Source organism: Xenopus tropicalis, chromosome 9 (genome assembly GCF_000004195.4).
Source record: "Xenopus tropicalis strain Nigerian chromosome 9, UCB_Xtro_10.0, whole genome shotgun sequence".
NCBI lineage: Eukaryota > Metazoa > Chordata > Amphibia > Anura > Pipidae > Xenopus > Xenopus tropicalis.
The window spans coordinates 34296979-34313758 of NC_030685.2; the positions used below are offsets into that span (position 1 = coordinate 34296979).

Genomic DNA, 16780 nt, shown 5'->3' on the forward strand with positions numbered 1-16780 from the left:
AATATTAAAACACAATGTAATGGTAGAGCCACATAACTTATCTACTTTGCATTTTTGTTATCTTTCTTTTTTTGCATGCATAACGGATCATGTTGTCCTCCCAGTCAGGGCTGAGATTAGCATTATAAGAACAGTGCAGAATGAGCATTGGATGCTAACCAGATTGAATTCCCTGAGTGAAAATAAATGCAATTAGTAGAAACTGCCATATGATGTTTGTCCTTCTAACCTTGGGTCACAAAGGAGGATGCAAGGAGAATATTCTTCTAAGTCACTCACACCTGGAATTCTGCTATACACTTGTCAGGCCTCACTGCTATTCATTTAAAGCCTTTCCACATTATTTGTCAGCAGTGTCCTATTATCTGTGTTCCATTACACATATTACAACGTGTTTCCTTCAGTCAACAAGTATAACTGGGGAAATGCACTCTGCAGCCTGATTGAAAATGTGTTATACATTGTGTGACTACATTGTCCTGTGGTGCTTTCCCATACTAATGCTTCTTTCTTTTCCCTCATTCACAGTCTCTTGCTGCTGGCCTCACATCCAGTCAGCCTGTTGAAAAGCTTCGTGCCCTGCCACTATGGTTATCATTGCAGTACCTCGGACACAGTGGCATTGTAGAGCGGATAAAACATGCATCTCAACTGGTAAGGGACTAACTGTATTCAAAGGCATCCTTGCAAAGCATGTATTATTATGGCAACATATTTCCCTTGTAGTTGTCTAATGGAAATATTAGACAACGCAGCTTTTGCAGAGGTTTTACTGGCTCATTTTGCAGTTTTAGCATAAGCTAAGCAACCATAGTGTCTTAGGTTATATTCTTCCCAAAAAAATCCTGAAGGGGTCAGGAGTGAAAGGTCCAAGCAGGAAACCATCCGAAGATGCTGACTGCTTCAGCTAATTAAGCTTTTTACCATATCTGCCTGACCCTTGCCCAGGCTAAAAAGCTGGAGACAGTGCAGTTACACATTCATGCTATTAGCTATGTAAAAACTGCTAATATCATTAATTCTTAAAAAAACAAAAAGTAAAATGTGTAATTTAATCTTTATATGTTTTATGCAGGCGTTTATGCAGGCTATATACCCCCTTTAATCTTGGGGAACAAACTGCTGAAAAATGAATATGTATATAAAATGTAACTTGTCTGTGCATTGTTAACCAGACTGGTTAGCGGAATTCTTTTACATTTTATATTGTATGAGTGCGAGGTACATGGGGCATAATCATGTTATTTTATTGGCAGTGATATACATATAAATGATAGATTTTGAAGGATATATCTATTTTCCTTGGCAATGGCAAATGTGCTGCATCCATTTTCTCACTATTTTTAGACTTTTCTATATAATACCTAATGGCTTAGAGAGGAGTCATTGAGGCAGGGCCCCTGTGCAACCTTGTGTAGTGCCTGCCGTTTAGCGTAAGCCCATTCTGTGGTTGGATGCTGTTAGCAGGTGCTTTTTTATGTGAAGGTCACATTTTCAAGGGAAGCAAATTGGTCACTATGGGAACTCATTGAGATTTATACCTTGCGTCAATCCTCCTACGCATGCATCAATGATAGCTGGTAAAGTAATGGAATAAGAAGATTTTAAAAAAAATAAAAAACATCTTCCAAGCTATTAGAGACCTTGTTTTAATAACTTAATGGACATCAACCTTCCTCTGTGTTTGGAGTTGGCTTTCTCCCTACTGGGACCTAACACTCTCTAACATTAGAACATTAAACTGCCACCCAAGGCCATAGCTATATATGTATTATGTGAACAAAAATAAAAAAGAAGAGAGGGCTTACAATCTTACAGGTTTGGCCACCTTAAGCAACAGATGGAGGACCACAGCTTTCTTTCATGGGGGGAGTCTGTGATAGAGAAGGGCAGCTGAGTACTTGATCCCTGCAGAATGACAACATAATGCCCTCTAACCTGATGAGTGTGTGTGTGTGTATGTGTATATATATATATATATATATATATATATATATATAATAACATAATAATAAGGAGAGGGCACACACTACCAAAACAAAAGCTGCCTGGGTGCTGGGTAAGGTAGCCACCATGTAAAGAAACAAAGGACTCCGTACTCACAGGATTTGCAGAAAAAAATCAAACAAATTCTTTAATGTGCAAAATCAACGTTTCAGTCACATCGTGGGACCTTTTTTAAGATGCCTCATTCAATCTAAACCCCCACTAAATACCCTGTGATTAATTTTGGCGCCAAGTGACGTGGCTATAATGTCACCCACCCACATAGTGCAAACCCATTAATAGATTAAAAACACATATAATTAGAAGTACTGCGAGTAGAAACCTGTTGAACACAGAAACAAATACAAATGTAACAACCAAGTGGCTGGTGAAATGTATCCCATGTATCATATATAGTAACAAAGATGTAACCAAAGTGTAGCAAAGAAAATGTATCCAGAGCAAGGGGCTGTCCATAGTTACATAGGGTTGAAAAAAGACCATTGTCCATCAAGTTCAACCCATCCGAGTAAACCCAGCTGCACAGGACTAAGCAAAATACTTGGAGACCTCCAGGAAAGTGCACAGCTCTCTTTGTAAGTCAGAGTGTGAGTGACCCTAACTAAGTGTGCTCCATCTGCCAAATAAGTAAACCCTAGGGTTGCAGAATAATGCATGTGAGTTGTGTGTGAGTTATTTTGTCATATACTATATACCCCCTTAATTTTGTTCTTTATTTAATTTACAGAGTCAGAAGCTGCTTGAAAGTCTAAAGAACCTGAGTTCAGTTAAGACTTCGGTACAGTATTCTCTGCTTAATTAAATCCCTGCTCAACAAAATAACCAATGGTTTATGTTGTTGGAACACCAGTATGCTAGGTCTATTAGTAATACCATATGTAAGAAGGCTGGTGATGTTTCCAAAACAGTTTGAATACCATATGTTTAGATATTAACTGACTATCAGAGTACAGATCTTGCTTTGAGTTTTTGAGTTTGACCCAGTTCATCTGCTGGAAGTGCAGAATCCATATGCTGTGAGAATATTCATTTAATTTTTTTGTACATCATTAAGTGAACATACAGCATATTTTATTTTTGTTTTGAGGTGAAACACTCACTATTAATGAAATATGAATTGTATAGTCTCATAGTGTCTAATATCTGTATAGTTTATTATGTTTTTGTTGTCCTTTGTTAGTAAGCATGTTATTTCACAGGCTGACATATTCTGCTTTGATTTTAATGTATTGCCTATGTGCTTTCTCTGCTTATGAGGGCAATGTCACACGGGGAGATTTGTAGCCAGTGTTAAAAAAGTCACCCGAAAATGCCTTGCAATAGAATAACATTGGGACCGCTGTGAGTAAAACATAATACTCACAGTGATCAAAATGTTACTATGGCAAGGCAGTTTCAGGGAGTTTTTGTAACCAATGGTAGTGAATTTTGTACCTGTAACTGCATAGAGTATAGCAGAGATCCCCAATCTTTTTTTACCTGTAAGCCACATTCAAATGTAAAATCATCGGGGAGCAACACAAGCATTAAAACGTTTCTGGGGGGTGCCAAATATGGGATGTGAATGACTATTTGGTACCCCCTAAGTGAAATGACAGCCTGCAGGAGGTTCTTTTTGTCAGTAAACCTATTTTTATTAATCCAAAACTTGCCTCCATGCTAAGAATTAAAAAAATTAAGAACCTATTTTGAGGCCACTGGGAGCAACATCCAAGGGGTTGGTGTGGAACATGTTGCTCACGAGCCACTGGTTGGGGATCACTGGAGTATAGTTTCCAGCAGATGAGGGGTTTTATCTGTTATCTGGAAACTTGTGATCCAGAAAGTTCCGAATTACAGAAAGGCCATCTCCCATAGACTTCACATTAATCAAAAAAATGTTTTAAAATGTTCTTTTTTTCTGTAACATTAAAACAGCACCTTGTACATTCTGTTTGCAATATGTTGGCCTGTGAGTTGGAACTTTGAGAAAGAAAGACCCTGTGGGGTCCTTTCCCTTCCATCCCGCTGCCTCCCCTCTCTCCCTTGCCCTTCATATAGTCCCATCTGTACCTTTGTAATGCCTTCAATAAAAGTTTAAAATTAAAAAAAACAGTACCTTGTACTTGATCCCAGCTTAGATATGATTAATAGTTAGTGGTGGCAAAACAATCCTACTGTATTGGGTTTATTTAATGTTTGAATTCATTTTTAGTGTGCACATGGTATGGAGATCCAAATTACAGAAATATCCCTTATCCAGCATTTGTTAGGACTGATATGATTTTGCCTTGTTTCACTTATCTGTTCATAGCCCTGTTGTCATTGTGCAGGATTATTTTATATCAATATTAGAAGTAATCTTATTCTATTTACTGCAGTCGTGACAAAAGAGATCACTGAATGACAAGTTGTTACTACACAGTAGCATTAATACAGTTTCATTAATTTCAGTTAAATGTTATTGTAGAGAATGTTCATGTTTGTTTAGCAATCTTCAGATCAATTAATGAAAGCTGCTTATTAATTGATTCTGGGGAGTGAAACTGTCCTCTGTGATTAATTTTAATTGGTGAATGATAAAGAGTTAATCATTGCCCTTCTGATCGCTTCTGTTCCCTCCTAGGTGGAGAATGATGGCAGCTCCCCTGTAGTGGTGTTCCGATTTGTTTATGAAGGTTGCAAATCAGGTTTGCACATTTAGTTTAATATCAAAGGGATTTGTTTTCTCTAGCCTTTATTTCTAATACTGCTGTGATGTGAGAATTTCTGTGCAAAAGCATGCAAAATGCCAATGCATATTCACTAATCAGTGTAGGTTTCCTGACCCTTGTAAATAAATAGCCATGTAAAGGTAACCTCTGTACAGTGCTCCTACATATTTACTATTGTCCATATTTTGTGTAGGCTGGCACCTCCCTTCCCTGGTTGCATTTTCTTTATTTCTGGACACTGCCTTGGTCATACGGGCTGATCCCCACTAGCTGTTTATGTAACCACCATTAAATGGGCATGTTACATGTACATTTGACTTCCTGCAGAGTAATTAAATTAAAATGGAAATGCCACTGAACTTAGCAAAATTGCCACAAGCACATACAAAAGATTGATAAATGCAAATTCCCTGGCTCTGTTTTATATGTAACCGAGTCTTACATAGAAAAAAGAAGCAGGCCTTTGTAGTCACAATTTAATGATAACCTTGACAAGTAAATGCTGGCTTAGCAGTTAACTACCATATGGCTGTCCTGTTAACCTTTTATTCATAGACTGGACCCAACTCAGATTAATACACTTTCCTGTCCCACCATTATATGTTTTCAGTCTCAGGAATTTATCTAGTTTATGGTAAGGGTACAGTTATGTGTAACTCCATATATGATCTTCTTTTTTGCCTTTCAGACTCAACTTTGAACTTAAGCACCATAGAAAGAGACAGCGATGCTCTGAATCAGTGGGTAAGAATCTGCCATGTTGCTCAAAGCATGTTCTGATCTCCCTTTTAAAGGACAAGGAAACCCTGTTAAACAACAGGAGCATACTACTAGAAGTTCACTGGTGCTCATGAATCTCCTTATTTTGCAAGTGTTTAGCGGTGGCAAGGAAATACTTATTGAAAAAATCTAAAAAAAAAATTTCCATAATCCATCACTCCAACATTTAGACCAAGACCATGATCATGCACTTTAAAAGCCTTGGTTAAGAAGGGAGAACATGCGCATAAAATGAATCATAAGCAAGCTTTTTAACCATGAACTTGAAGCAGGTGGGGTAGTGTTCACTCATGCGCAAAGGCATCATAGCGGCCATCTAAGTGACACAGAGGGCGGCAATATGATACCTGCAAAGGAAATGGTGAAGACAAAATTTACAGAGGGAAACACAGACAAAATAAGCAGTATTTTGACCTTCAGAATTAGTGAGAGGAAGGGCTGCTCTATCACATGCTAAAAGGTTAGGGGAAAGGTCTCCTTGTCCTTTAATCCCATGATTGGTGAGAGAACTTGGAGGAACTGAAAGAAAATGCTGTAATTCTACTTATACTAGGAGTCTTAATTGTCTGTCTAATGTAGTGAGAACTGGGCCATAGGGATAAATGAAAAACATAGTTCTTTTCTTGGGTGACTGAGTATAAAAGCAACACAAACCGCTGTTTTGGAGGTGAGCGTACGCAAGCAATAATGTTATTACCTGTTTCATAATCCATTTCTAGTCACTTTTTCCTGTTGATGAATAAAGGTAAACTAGGAAAGAGATATGTATTGCTGCCCCTTAACTCTTGGGGATTTGGAAAGGCAGGCAGCATTCTGTGTATTCCTCTCTGTGTTAAGGGCATAACAGTGCTCCCATAGTGACAGTGACTTATTTCATGCTGTGTGCAGCTTTTAGACTGCATGTAAACTGAATGTAATAATGTAAACAGCTGCTTTAGTAAGTGCTGTATTTTAAGTACTTTGCTCTAATTGCTCTTTAGAGGGAATGTTTCCACACATGTGGTGAGAACATAGAGCCATAGTGCATGTGAAAAGTATTGGCAAGATGCACAGGGGCAATACAAACTGCAGTTTCTAAAAGGAGAAAAAGCAGGCACTGTACAATGTAGCCACTACTGTTATTTCTGTCCCTGTAGCCAGTAATTATAAGAGGGGAGCTTGCAGTATCATTGGCTGTCAAATCAGTCATTTATAATTTACAGTGATTATCCTTTCTGATATTTTACATTGGTGAAATTTAAATTATCATTTATTTTTAGCTAGGGGACCAACTGGCTGCTCTTGTTCCTTTGTGCGGAGTGGACATAGTAGAACTGGAAGATGAAGGCACCTGCGTGCGCTTTAATCCACTGATGACCACAGCTGGTAAGCATCATATGTCTATTCTGATAGCAGAGGTAAAGCAAAGCACCAAGCTTGTGGCCTCTCCAGCTGTTATAAAGTAGATCTTTCACCATCCTCTGCTATTGCAATTTGTGACTACTGAGGGGCTGACAATATGATGTTCCTGATGATACAGCTGGAGAGTCCCATGTCTCCCAGGCTCACCAACACCAAATGTCTATAGTTTAAAGGGACACTAAACCCTGCTGCACTGCACTGCTCAACCAAACTTTACTCAGCTGTTGCTAGACTACAAAACCAAGAACAATTTAACATATGATGAAGGTTGAGGCATTCTGGGAGCTGTAGTCCAGCAACAGTGTGGTTGTATTCTTAAAGCAATATTGCACAACTAAACTTTCCCCCAAATCTCCTGGGCCAGCGGCTGCATTAAATTGCAAAAAACCCTCCAGTGAGAATCCCAGCTGATCTGTGTAAATCTGGCTCCCTGTTCTTTTTTCCTGCAATGGAAGTTTGTAGCTTTAAGCACAGTTTCCCTAACTGAACAAGTCTGTCCTTTATCCCATGTTTGACTCCAATGTAATATAATAATAAAGGGAAAAAATGACATATTTATCTCTAGTAGCTGCAATAGCTGAGGTTTAACCACAGGTGCTTAATTCCCCCATATCCCATTGCCCTAACAGTAAGTTAACTGTACTTTTGGTGAGTACACATTCTAACAAATTTTAAATAGGCAAAAGCTTTGATAAATAGGCACTATTTATGAATTGCCTAAAAAAAAGTTTGCACTTTACAGCATCTTCCACATGCCCTATGAGGTATATATATATACAGTTAATAATGTACTAGCTATTATTAAGTGTCCTATTTCATGGACATAACACACTTAACAGGATGTTCAGCTTCAGGCAATAGTCTGAATTTGAAGAGCCACTGTAAAAAAAAATATTTTTGTTACTCATATTTATTATTTAAAATGTTGCATGTAGAAGCTACAGATCAGGATCAGCGCTGCTAAAACTTTCTCTTCTCTCTGCTTGGGAGGTATTTTTAAAAGCCAATGCAACAGTAACTGAAAATATTTCTATTATTATATTTAACACATGCTTATAAAGCACTAACATTTTTCCCCAGAGCTGTAAAATAGAAAGGTTTATTTATTATTTATTGAACCATATATAAAAATACAACAGATAACCAATGCAAGATGTAACTAGCTTGATAGGCTAGGATGTTTAGGATGATTTAAGGATTAGTTGCTTTTAGCATTAGAAATAGAACCTGATTTTCAGCCCCTCAAATACAAATAAATGTGCCATTTGACAGTTTTAGGTACTACGGCTGAAGACGTAGAGCAGCTGGTCGCTTGTCTCAGAATGAAGATCCCAGTCCTTCAGAACACACTTAAACTCAAGGAAGAATTCAGACAAGAGGTTGAAAGGATAGCAGGGCTGTCTTACATCAATGACTACAGCTGGGCCGGACTTGGTGTTTTACGGTAAACAAATGATGCTCAAGACCACATTAAAGCAAGAGGCCAAAAGGGTGTTTGTGTAGATATGAACAAAGTACAAGGGGGCTTTATACTGGCAATAACTAAATAATGGGGCCACCATGTCCTCCACAGTTCAGTTCAGTAGCTAATACACTGTAGTAGGATATATAGACATTGATATTCCATTTTACGTGTTAATTATTTTGTCGGCTACTAGGTATGAGCAATTCAATGAGGAACAGGATTCAGACAAAAGAGAAGCAGATCTGGAAAAGATTACTGTGGCTCTTCTGAAGAAGCTCAATGAGCTTGAAACAGATCTCCCATTTTCTTCAGGTACCGACAGACTTGTTTTCAGAAGCATTATTACATTTTATATAAATGAGTTGCTGCCATGTCAGAAATGTTCACTTTTTGACTTTACTGGTTTCTTCTCTTAATGAAGCAGAAATCAACTAGTACCTCCTTTAATCCCTTACGATTCCTGATGTGTTCCTTTCCTTTAGGGCCAGAATTTGGTGCAGAAAAGAACTGTATCTACATTGGAATGGCATCAGAGGACCTGGATGTTCCAGAGTTGGTAGAAACCATTACAGCCATGGGAAGAGAAATAGAGGAAAATACAAGGGTATTTAAGCTAAATATTACTTTTTTCTAATTGCAAAAGTCCAGTTGTGGAATGGATTACATAAACCAGATTTGATGATATTAACAGTTTTCACACTGATAATATCACAAATTTGTAACCTGACAGCCCCATTCTTTGTTCACTCCACACTTCATTTTTTAGCTTGGTTGTTCATTGTGATTTTCTTTTCAGCTGCTGGAAAACATGACCGAAGTTGTCAGAAAGGGCATTTTGGAAGCAGAAGTACAACTTTACAAGGCCAATGAGGAAAGGCTTTTAGAGGAGGTAAGAGGAAATGGGAAGCCAGTTGGCAAAAGGTAAATGAATTTTACAGAGGTTGACGTTCACCAAGACATGCCAGTGATGCGCATTTTGGCTCCATTTTGGCCTGCTTCACCCTTACCTCAATATGTTTGTGATGGAACAGGTTGTCTGTAAAATTGGATCTAAGGTACTGAATTTTAAGGCAGTATCTGTGCTATCAAATCAGCAGGTCTGAATGCACAGTTTTCTGCAGAGGCATAGATAAGTCATCTGTATATCTCTGCCGATAATTCCTTAAATAAAGATTCTAAAAATCTGTTCAGTCTTTACTTAGGGGCACCTTAGAGAAGAGAAGTTATTTTTTACCCAGCTCTTGCATCTACAGCAGTTAAAAAATCTGCCATAATTTAAATGATTTGCGATGGGTGATGCTAACATGCCTCCACCAGTCCGCCCCTAATGAATACAGCACTCCCCAATTCAGGCAGCCCTGTATTTATCAGGAAAGTACACATTGCTCACTGTATTTGTTTTGAAGCTGAAGACAAACTTTTACAGGCAAACATTAAAGACATGTGGACTATATAGGTGACTGTATTTTATTAGACAGCAAATATGAGACCATAAATGAATGCATGGCCAAAATGTTTACTTTTATATTGGACCTGCCATTTTGTTTTTTCATCTGAAAAGCCAGTCCTTAGCCACTTAGCAGTAGCCCTAGCACAAATATAGCGCTGTTCAGTTTCTTTGTATGGAATGTGACCTAGATGAGGCATGCAGTTTGGCGAAATCCACTAATATAAATTAATGCAGAGAAAATAATATACAGGTATGGGATCCATTATCTGGAAACCTATTATGATCCAAATTACAGAAAGCCTGTCTCCCATAGACTCTATTTTAATCAAATATAATTAGTCCTTATTGGAAACAATCTAAATAAACTATTGGGTTTATTTAATGTTTAAATAATTTTTTAGTAGACTTTAGGTTAGGGAGATCCAAATTACCAACAAACCCCTTATTCGGAATACCCTTGGTCCTGAGCATTCTGGATAATGGGTCCTATACTGTACTGTTTTGTTTGAGTTAATAAAAGGGGTAGAGGGCCACCCACACACCCTTTCATCCATGCTGGCAGATGTACAGGAGCCATAATTGGGGCCTAGAATTAACTTTTTCTGGGGGCTTGGGGAAGATAAGATATGCCCCAGGGTCTGTGCATAGTATAAGCTATACCATTATTCTTCTATTGTCTTTTTATTAAAAAAAAATTCATATCTTTCATTATTTCTTTTGTTTTACAGGGTGTTCTACGGCAGATCCCATTGGTTGGATCAATGCTGAACTGGTTTTCCCCTGTTCAAACCACACCAAAGGGAAGAACATTCAATCTGACAGCAGGTCACTTGTTAATATATTTTGTAAATCAAATGTCATTGTGTCAATGAAAGTAAATACGGTATATGCATTGCCTATATTTTAAGGGCCCGTAAAAAATGTCACAATACAGATGATAATTATTTATATTTATAATTCCAATACAAGTGCTGTAGCTCCTTCTACAAAGGATTCTGGCCACCAAGAAACCTGTGAGAACTTGGGTCGCACATGTATACGGCATAACTTGCCTAACCAGGGTATTACCTCTAAAACAGGGATGAGCTACATTACATAACAGGCCATGTTTACCTCCCTAACCTTGAATTTTAAGCTATAGGCGTATTTGGTTGTTTTTATCTACACTGAGTTTCTTGTAATATCCTGGGTTTCAAAGTACCATGCAGCAAACAATGCTCTCTTTTCCTACCCATACTGCTGTGACTGTCTGGCATGGTTTGACTTTCTACTCTGAACAGTAATAAAGAGGCATGGGTCCGTATGCTCACAAGGCTGAATCCTTAATACTTTCTGTTATACAGGATCTCTGGAGACAACAGAAACGACTTACATATCTAAAGCACAAACAACTGGATTGACACCACCTTCCACTCCAACATCTGCACATGCCAAAAGACAACCAGGTATGTATGTATGTATAATGTTCTAGTTCTAGTTCTGTACTACTTCTATTAGCACAGAGCTAGTACGAGTGTTCCAAGCGCATGTTCCATAGGAATGTCACCAGCGACAAGAAAAGGAAGGATTAGATTGAGAAAGCCATGCTACATGTCTGTAGGTACACTACTAGCTGCAGTGCAACAAAAATTCACCATAAAACACCCCTTTAACAATTTCGGCCATTGGTCCTAATATGGGTTGTACTGTTACACGCTAAAATAATCACACTAAACATGCAGTTGGGATTATAAATCGCTGTTTTGTTTCAGGATATTGTTCATGTAATGATTCATCCTCTGCAAGCATATGTTATCATCTTTAGCAGAAAGTGACAATCCATATTCCTCACAGTACAGGGATCTATATCAAAAGCAGGTAGAAAGCTGCAGCCTTAACCATAAACAGAGCAATATACGTTTTTTTGGCTCTTAAGCAGAGTACTACAAAAGGTACATTTTCTGCATCCTTACAGCTTTAATGCTGATGGTAAGCTGATTGGCCACTCTTGACAGGCTACTGAGTCAGTAGCCTGTTGGCCTGTGTGTGTGGCTCACCACTTTGCTGGCCAGTGGATCATGCTTTGCTTTAGTTCCACGCATGTTTCGGATTCATTACTCTTTTATTTCATCTTTAAAGGTCAGAAGCTGTTTAAAAGACTATCAAGAAATTCTGATGCAATGAGTGAGACCAGCTCCATAAGTCACTTGGAGGAAGTGGAAAGCCTTGAAGCCCTCCCAATGCCAGATACACAGCAGTTCGATTCCACAGCAGATGAACTCTCTGCAACAGCAGAGAACTCTGCAATACCTTCCGTTGTTCCCACTGAAACCTCCAGCGAAGCATCCCAGGAACCCATCATTCTCAATGCAAACACAGCAGAATCAGATAGTCTGAGATAAAATATGGCCTGACAATGACCCAATTAAACGCAAGGGTGCGTAACTTGTTTAACATGCAAACAGTGCCACTCGAGTCTACAGTAAAGACTACTGTACTAAATTATTAACATAACTGCACAAATAATAGAAGGCTTTCTTGTATGGCACAGTAAGCTTGGCAAACATTACTGCTGCTATTAAATAGTAATTCCACTTCTCTGCCAGTTCTTGCACTACCAAGTATGTTCTTGATCATTCTGTAATCAAACCTTCTTTCTCATTACGGTTGTCAGTTGGTTAGAGCTTCCAATTACAACCAAATAATGTCCTTATTTAACTTGATGTTCATATTATACCTGGATATAATATTTAAATTAATTTGTACCATTCGTAGCTGCTGAGAATCTTACAGCCTGTCTGTTCAGACCATTTCCATGCAGGTTTGTGTTATGGTTTGCACAGACTGGCGCCTTGAAGGAGAATAAACCCACCCAATACTATAACACCCCAGCTATGTACTGTAACTTTAAAATGCACTATTTTATTTAGGTATATAATTTCCTAATAAGGAAAAAAAAAACCTTCCATCCAGAGATTATAGATGTGTATAGTGTAGTATTGTATGCACACATTGGGTTAGTGTCAGGTTACGCCTACTGGAGTCACCACTGCCCACCTGCGCCCAAGACTCAACCCCAAATGAAATATAGTGTCCTTGCCACTTGTATATTTATTAGTTAAACACCTGAAGTCTGACAACACACAAATGTATTTAAATACTGTATCTTTCCAATATGTCTTACGGTTAGGCAGCCCTTAGTGGCCCAACAGTCTCAGAACTGTACTCCCAGCATCCCCTGCCAGTGGAGCCGGAGTGCCAAAGATTTGTACATTGCACCGTCACATACTCACATTTTGTAGCAGACTGTTAAGACACTGCAGCTATGTAATATCCAAATCCAGAAGAGACTGTGGCACAGCAATAGTAGAACTGCATAAGCTTGACATAAACCCACTACTCTGCATCTATGACTAAATCACTCACGGTTGTTTGGCACTGGCATCAAAATGGCTGTGTCCATATGGTGATGTTTCTCACATCCAGCACAGGAACACTGAAACAGGATCTGAGTGCAATCTAATAAATTATTTTATTTGTAATGGTCTTCCCTTTTGTTAGGATGTTCATTGGTGCAATCGAGTTGATTTTAATTTTACTTTTGAGGTATGAGGAGGGTTAAATTTCATTCAGTGTATAAATATTAATACTGATTAATTTTTACTGTTTTTATATATATATTTGAGATTTGTCTCTTTCCTGGTTTAAAGGCTAAATAGTTTCCGTCCATCTTTTTTTTTGGGGGGGGGGGGGGTGGGTTCCGTTGATTTTGTTATAACCAGAGATTGTGTAATTAAAAGGAATAGCATACTTTAATTTTCTTTTTGTATTTGTGAAATGGAAGAAATTAATGTATAATTATATTTCTGTTGCAAGGCCTCCTGTAGGCTCAGTAAAGGTGTTCAAGACCCTTCTTGCAGATTGTGATTTATTTTTTTTTCTGAACCATTGTCTGTTTCTGCTTCCTCCTGTTTGCTAAATGTACAGTAGTTAAAGCTAGAAACCAAAGAGCCAAGAATAATTGCCTACATTAGCAGAAAGCCTATGGATCATGTTTACTGTTATTTAAGGTGGCCATATACAGGAATAGGACCCGTTATCCAGAATGCTCGGGACCAAGGGCATTCCGTATAAGGGGTCTTTCCGTAATTTGGATCTCCATACCTTAAGTCTACTAAAAAATCAATAAAACATTAATTATACCCAATAGGATTGTTTTGCATTCAATAAGGGTATCTTAGTTGGGATCAATTACAAGGCACTGTTTTATTACTACAGAGAAAAAAGAAATCAGTTTTAAAATTCTAAATTATTTGATTAAAATGGAGTCTATGGGAGATGGGCTTTCCCTAATTCGGAGCTTTCTGGATAACGGGTTTCCGGATAAGGGATCCAATACCTGTATATTAATATAATATATATATTTTTGCACACCAAACTTAGAATAATTTGACAATTTTGTCGGATCGCACTGGTTGTTAAGTAAAGAAAAATGTTTATGTGTATGGCCAGCTTTATCTGTACAGGTTTAAAACAAAGGGAAAATACTGCAAAGTATTAGTTTTAATTCCCTTTATTTAGAATTAAAACTAAATGTATTGCCTAACCCTGTAGTTAGATACAGAGATAAGAAGAATCAATATATGGTAGCCGCAGGCAAAATGCCCCTTGTGCCCTATGGACAACAAGAGATCCTCTGCACTCACCCATTATCAATATATATAGGGCATTAAGGTACCAAGATATGCCCTCCCCTTTAAGCAAAACAGGGATTGTTTGTCCATATATTGCAATATACTTCAATCTGGCCAACTATGTCAAAGTCAGTCCTACACTGATTTAAGCGATTCATTTAGATTTCTATTGCTTCAATATACATTTAGCAAAGGGACTGAGTTTTACCAGCAACTTACTTGCTTTTAACGTTAAGAGGTTGCAGGTAAAACTTAGTCCCTTTGCTAAATCTATAATAAAGCCATATAATTCTTAATGAATCAGATAAAAGTGAGCGTAGGACTGGCCAGACTGGGGATGACTTTGCTTGAAGTATATTGCAATATATGGATAAACAATCCCTGATTTGCCTAAAGGGGAGGGCATTTCTTGGTAACGTAATGCACAGAATGTCTTACGGTCCTATATATATTAATAAAGGTTAAATGCAATGGATCTCTTGTTGTTGTCTGTATAAATTGTGTGGTCACAGCCTCATTGCACCCTCACCTAATGGTTTAAAATTTTGTGGTTGAGCACAACTTTCTCTTTTTTGCCCCTTGTGTTATATCCCTATAAACAGGTTTGCTTCAAAAGAAAAGCACAGGACAGAACCATATAGAATGTCAGGTTATGGGGCCTGTTATCTGGAAACCAGGTATCCAGAAACTTCAAAATTACAGGAAGGCCATCTCCCATAGACTCCAACAAATACAAAATTTGAAAGTGATTGTTGCTTTAATTACCTTTTAATGGACCTGTAAACCCCACACAGAAAAATGTAATCAGTGAACAGCCTCTTTGAAATCTTTCAATACCTGCCACACTGGTTGTCCAGAGGTTAATAGTAAGGCTGCAACATCCCCTTAATCACTTAGATTTCCTTCTCCTCCTGTAACCCACTCGGCCCCCTCCCTCAGAGATTTGCTTTGGCTGTTGGCTTGTGGGCATGCTCAGTTGTTTTAAGCTCAGATTACTAAACACGCCCTCCAGTCTAGCAGCCAGTAAAGAGATTGCATTGCTGATTCCCATAGAAACTCAGCTCTAGCTGTCTGCTTCAATTTTTTTCTCCCAACCAACTCTCCTGAGGTCAGCTCAAACAAAGCAGAACTTTTATCAGACAGTTCTGCCTGTGTAAGCCTGTATTCTTGATGAAATGTATGCTGAAGGAGACATGCCCAACTGATATACATTGTAGGCAAATGTAGGCTTTACATGTCCTTTAATATATGCATTTTGGTCTTACAAAACCCACTAGTACATTACTCCATTTTAGTTGATCATTCACTTGTCAGGGCAAAGGCAGTTCTAGTTTCACCAAGTTTCTAAGATCCTTATTCCCACTCTATACAATCTAGAAATGGGCTAATAAAACTAATGAAAACATGGGTGTTGAACACAAGCAGGCATAGGTAGCCCGTGGCACTAAGTGAAGTTAATAAAGAAATGCTGCAAACTGTACTGGGTGCCTATCATTCATTCAACTTCACATGTGATCAAAAAAGATCACCTGATGCCAGAGATCAAATATATAAATATTTACATAAAATAAAGGCCTTAAACTAAACAATGAAAATGAAGTAGAGAAGCACAACAGATTAAAAAAAAAAAAAGGTCACAGTGTCCTTTTTAGAGAACTGCCAGTTAAATAATACACACACACTTATTTATTCTTGTGTTTCATAATAATGACATTTTGGCCCCAACTTGTTTACAAGAAAAGGGACATCGTGTATGCCCAAGCTTGAGAATGTAAATGACTGGTCAACAAAGTAAAACCTTTATCTGCTTTGGGTGGATGCCCTCCTGGTTATTGAAGATTCTGTACTGTAATCGTCAAACAGTTTAGGGCAGTGATGCCCAACCAGTGGCTCGGGGGGCAACATGTTGCTCACCAACCCCTTGGATGTTGCTCTCAGTGCCCCCAAACCAGGTAGTTATTTTTGAATTCCTGACTTGGTGGCAAATTTTGGTTGAATAAAAACAAGATTTACTACCAAATAAAGCCCCTGTAAGCTGGTAGTGTGCATTGAGGTCACCCAATAGCCAATCTTAGCCTTTGTTTGGCACCTCCATGAACATTTATGATGCTTGTGTTGCTCCCCAAGTCTTTTTTACATTTGACTGTGGCTCACGAGTAAGAAAGGTTGGGGACCCCTGATTTAGGGCAAAGGAGAGTTGGGCTACGCTGCATGTGTATGCCCCAACAAGCAGATTACTAGGGAGACCATTACAGACAGGCTGACATATTTTGTGACCCAAATATAGATCCTAGTTATAATGACAGGATAT

At 38.3% G+C, this 16780-nt stretch overlaps 1 protein-coding gene across 1 annotated transcript in view; it reads left to right on the top strand.

The window, feature by feature from the left end:
* pdxdc1 (pyridoxal-dependent decarboxylase domain containing 1) overlaps positions 1-13691 on the top strand; it is a 44238-nt gene extending 30547 nt beyond the window's left edge. Inside the window, exons 12-23 of the mRNA XM_002937681.5 lie at positions 529-654; positions 2735-2785; positions 4613-4676; positions 5389-5444; positions 6740-6845; positions 8154-8325; positions 8540-8658; positions 8829-8950; positions 9143-9235; positions 10525-10621; positions 11140-11241; positions 11915-13691. Of these exons, the coding sequence (XP_002937727.1) occupies positions 529-654; positions 2735-2785; positions 4613-4676; positions 5389-5444; positions 6740-6845; positions 8154-8325; positions 8540-8658; positions 8829-8950; positions 9143-9235; positions 10525-10621; positions 11140-11241; positions 11915-12177 (1371 nt within the window). The 3' untranslated portion in view covers positions 12178-13691. The remainder of the gene's footprint in view (positions 1-528; positions 655-2734; positions 2786-4612; positions 4677-5388; positions 5445-6739; positions 6846-8153; positions 8326-8539; positions 8659-8828; positions 8951-9142; positions 9236-10524; positions 10622-11139; positions 11242-11914) is intronic.
* The last annotated feature ends 3089 nt before the right edge of the window (positions 13692-16780 follow it).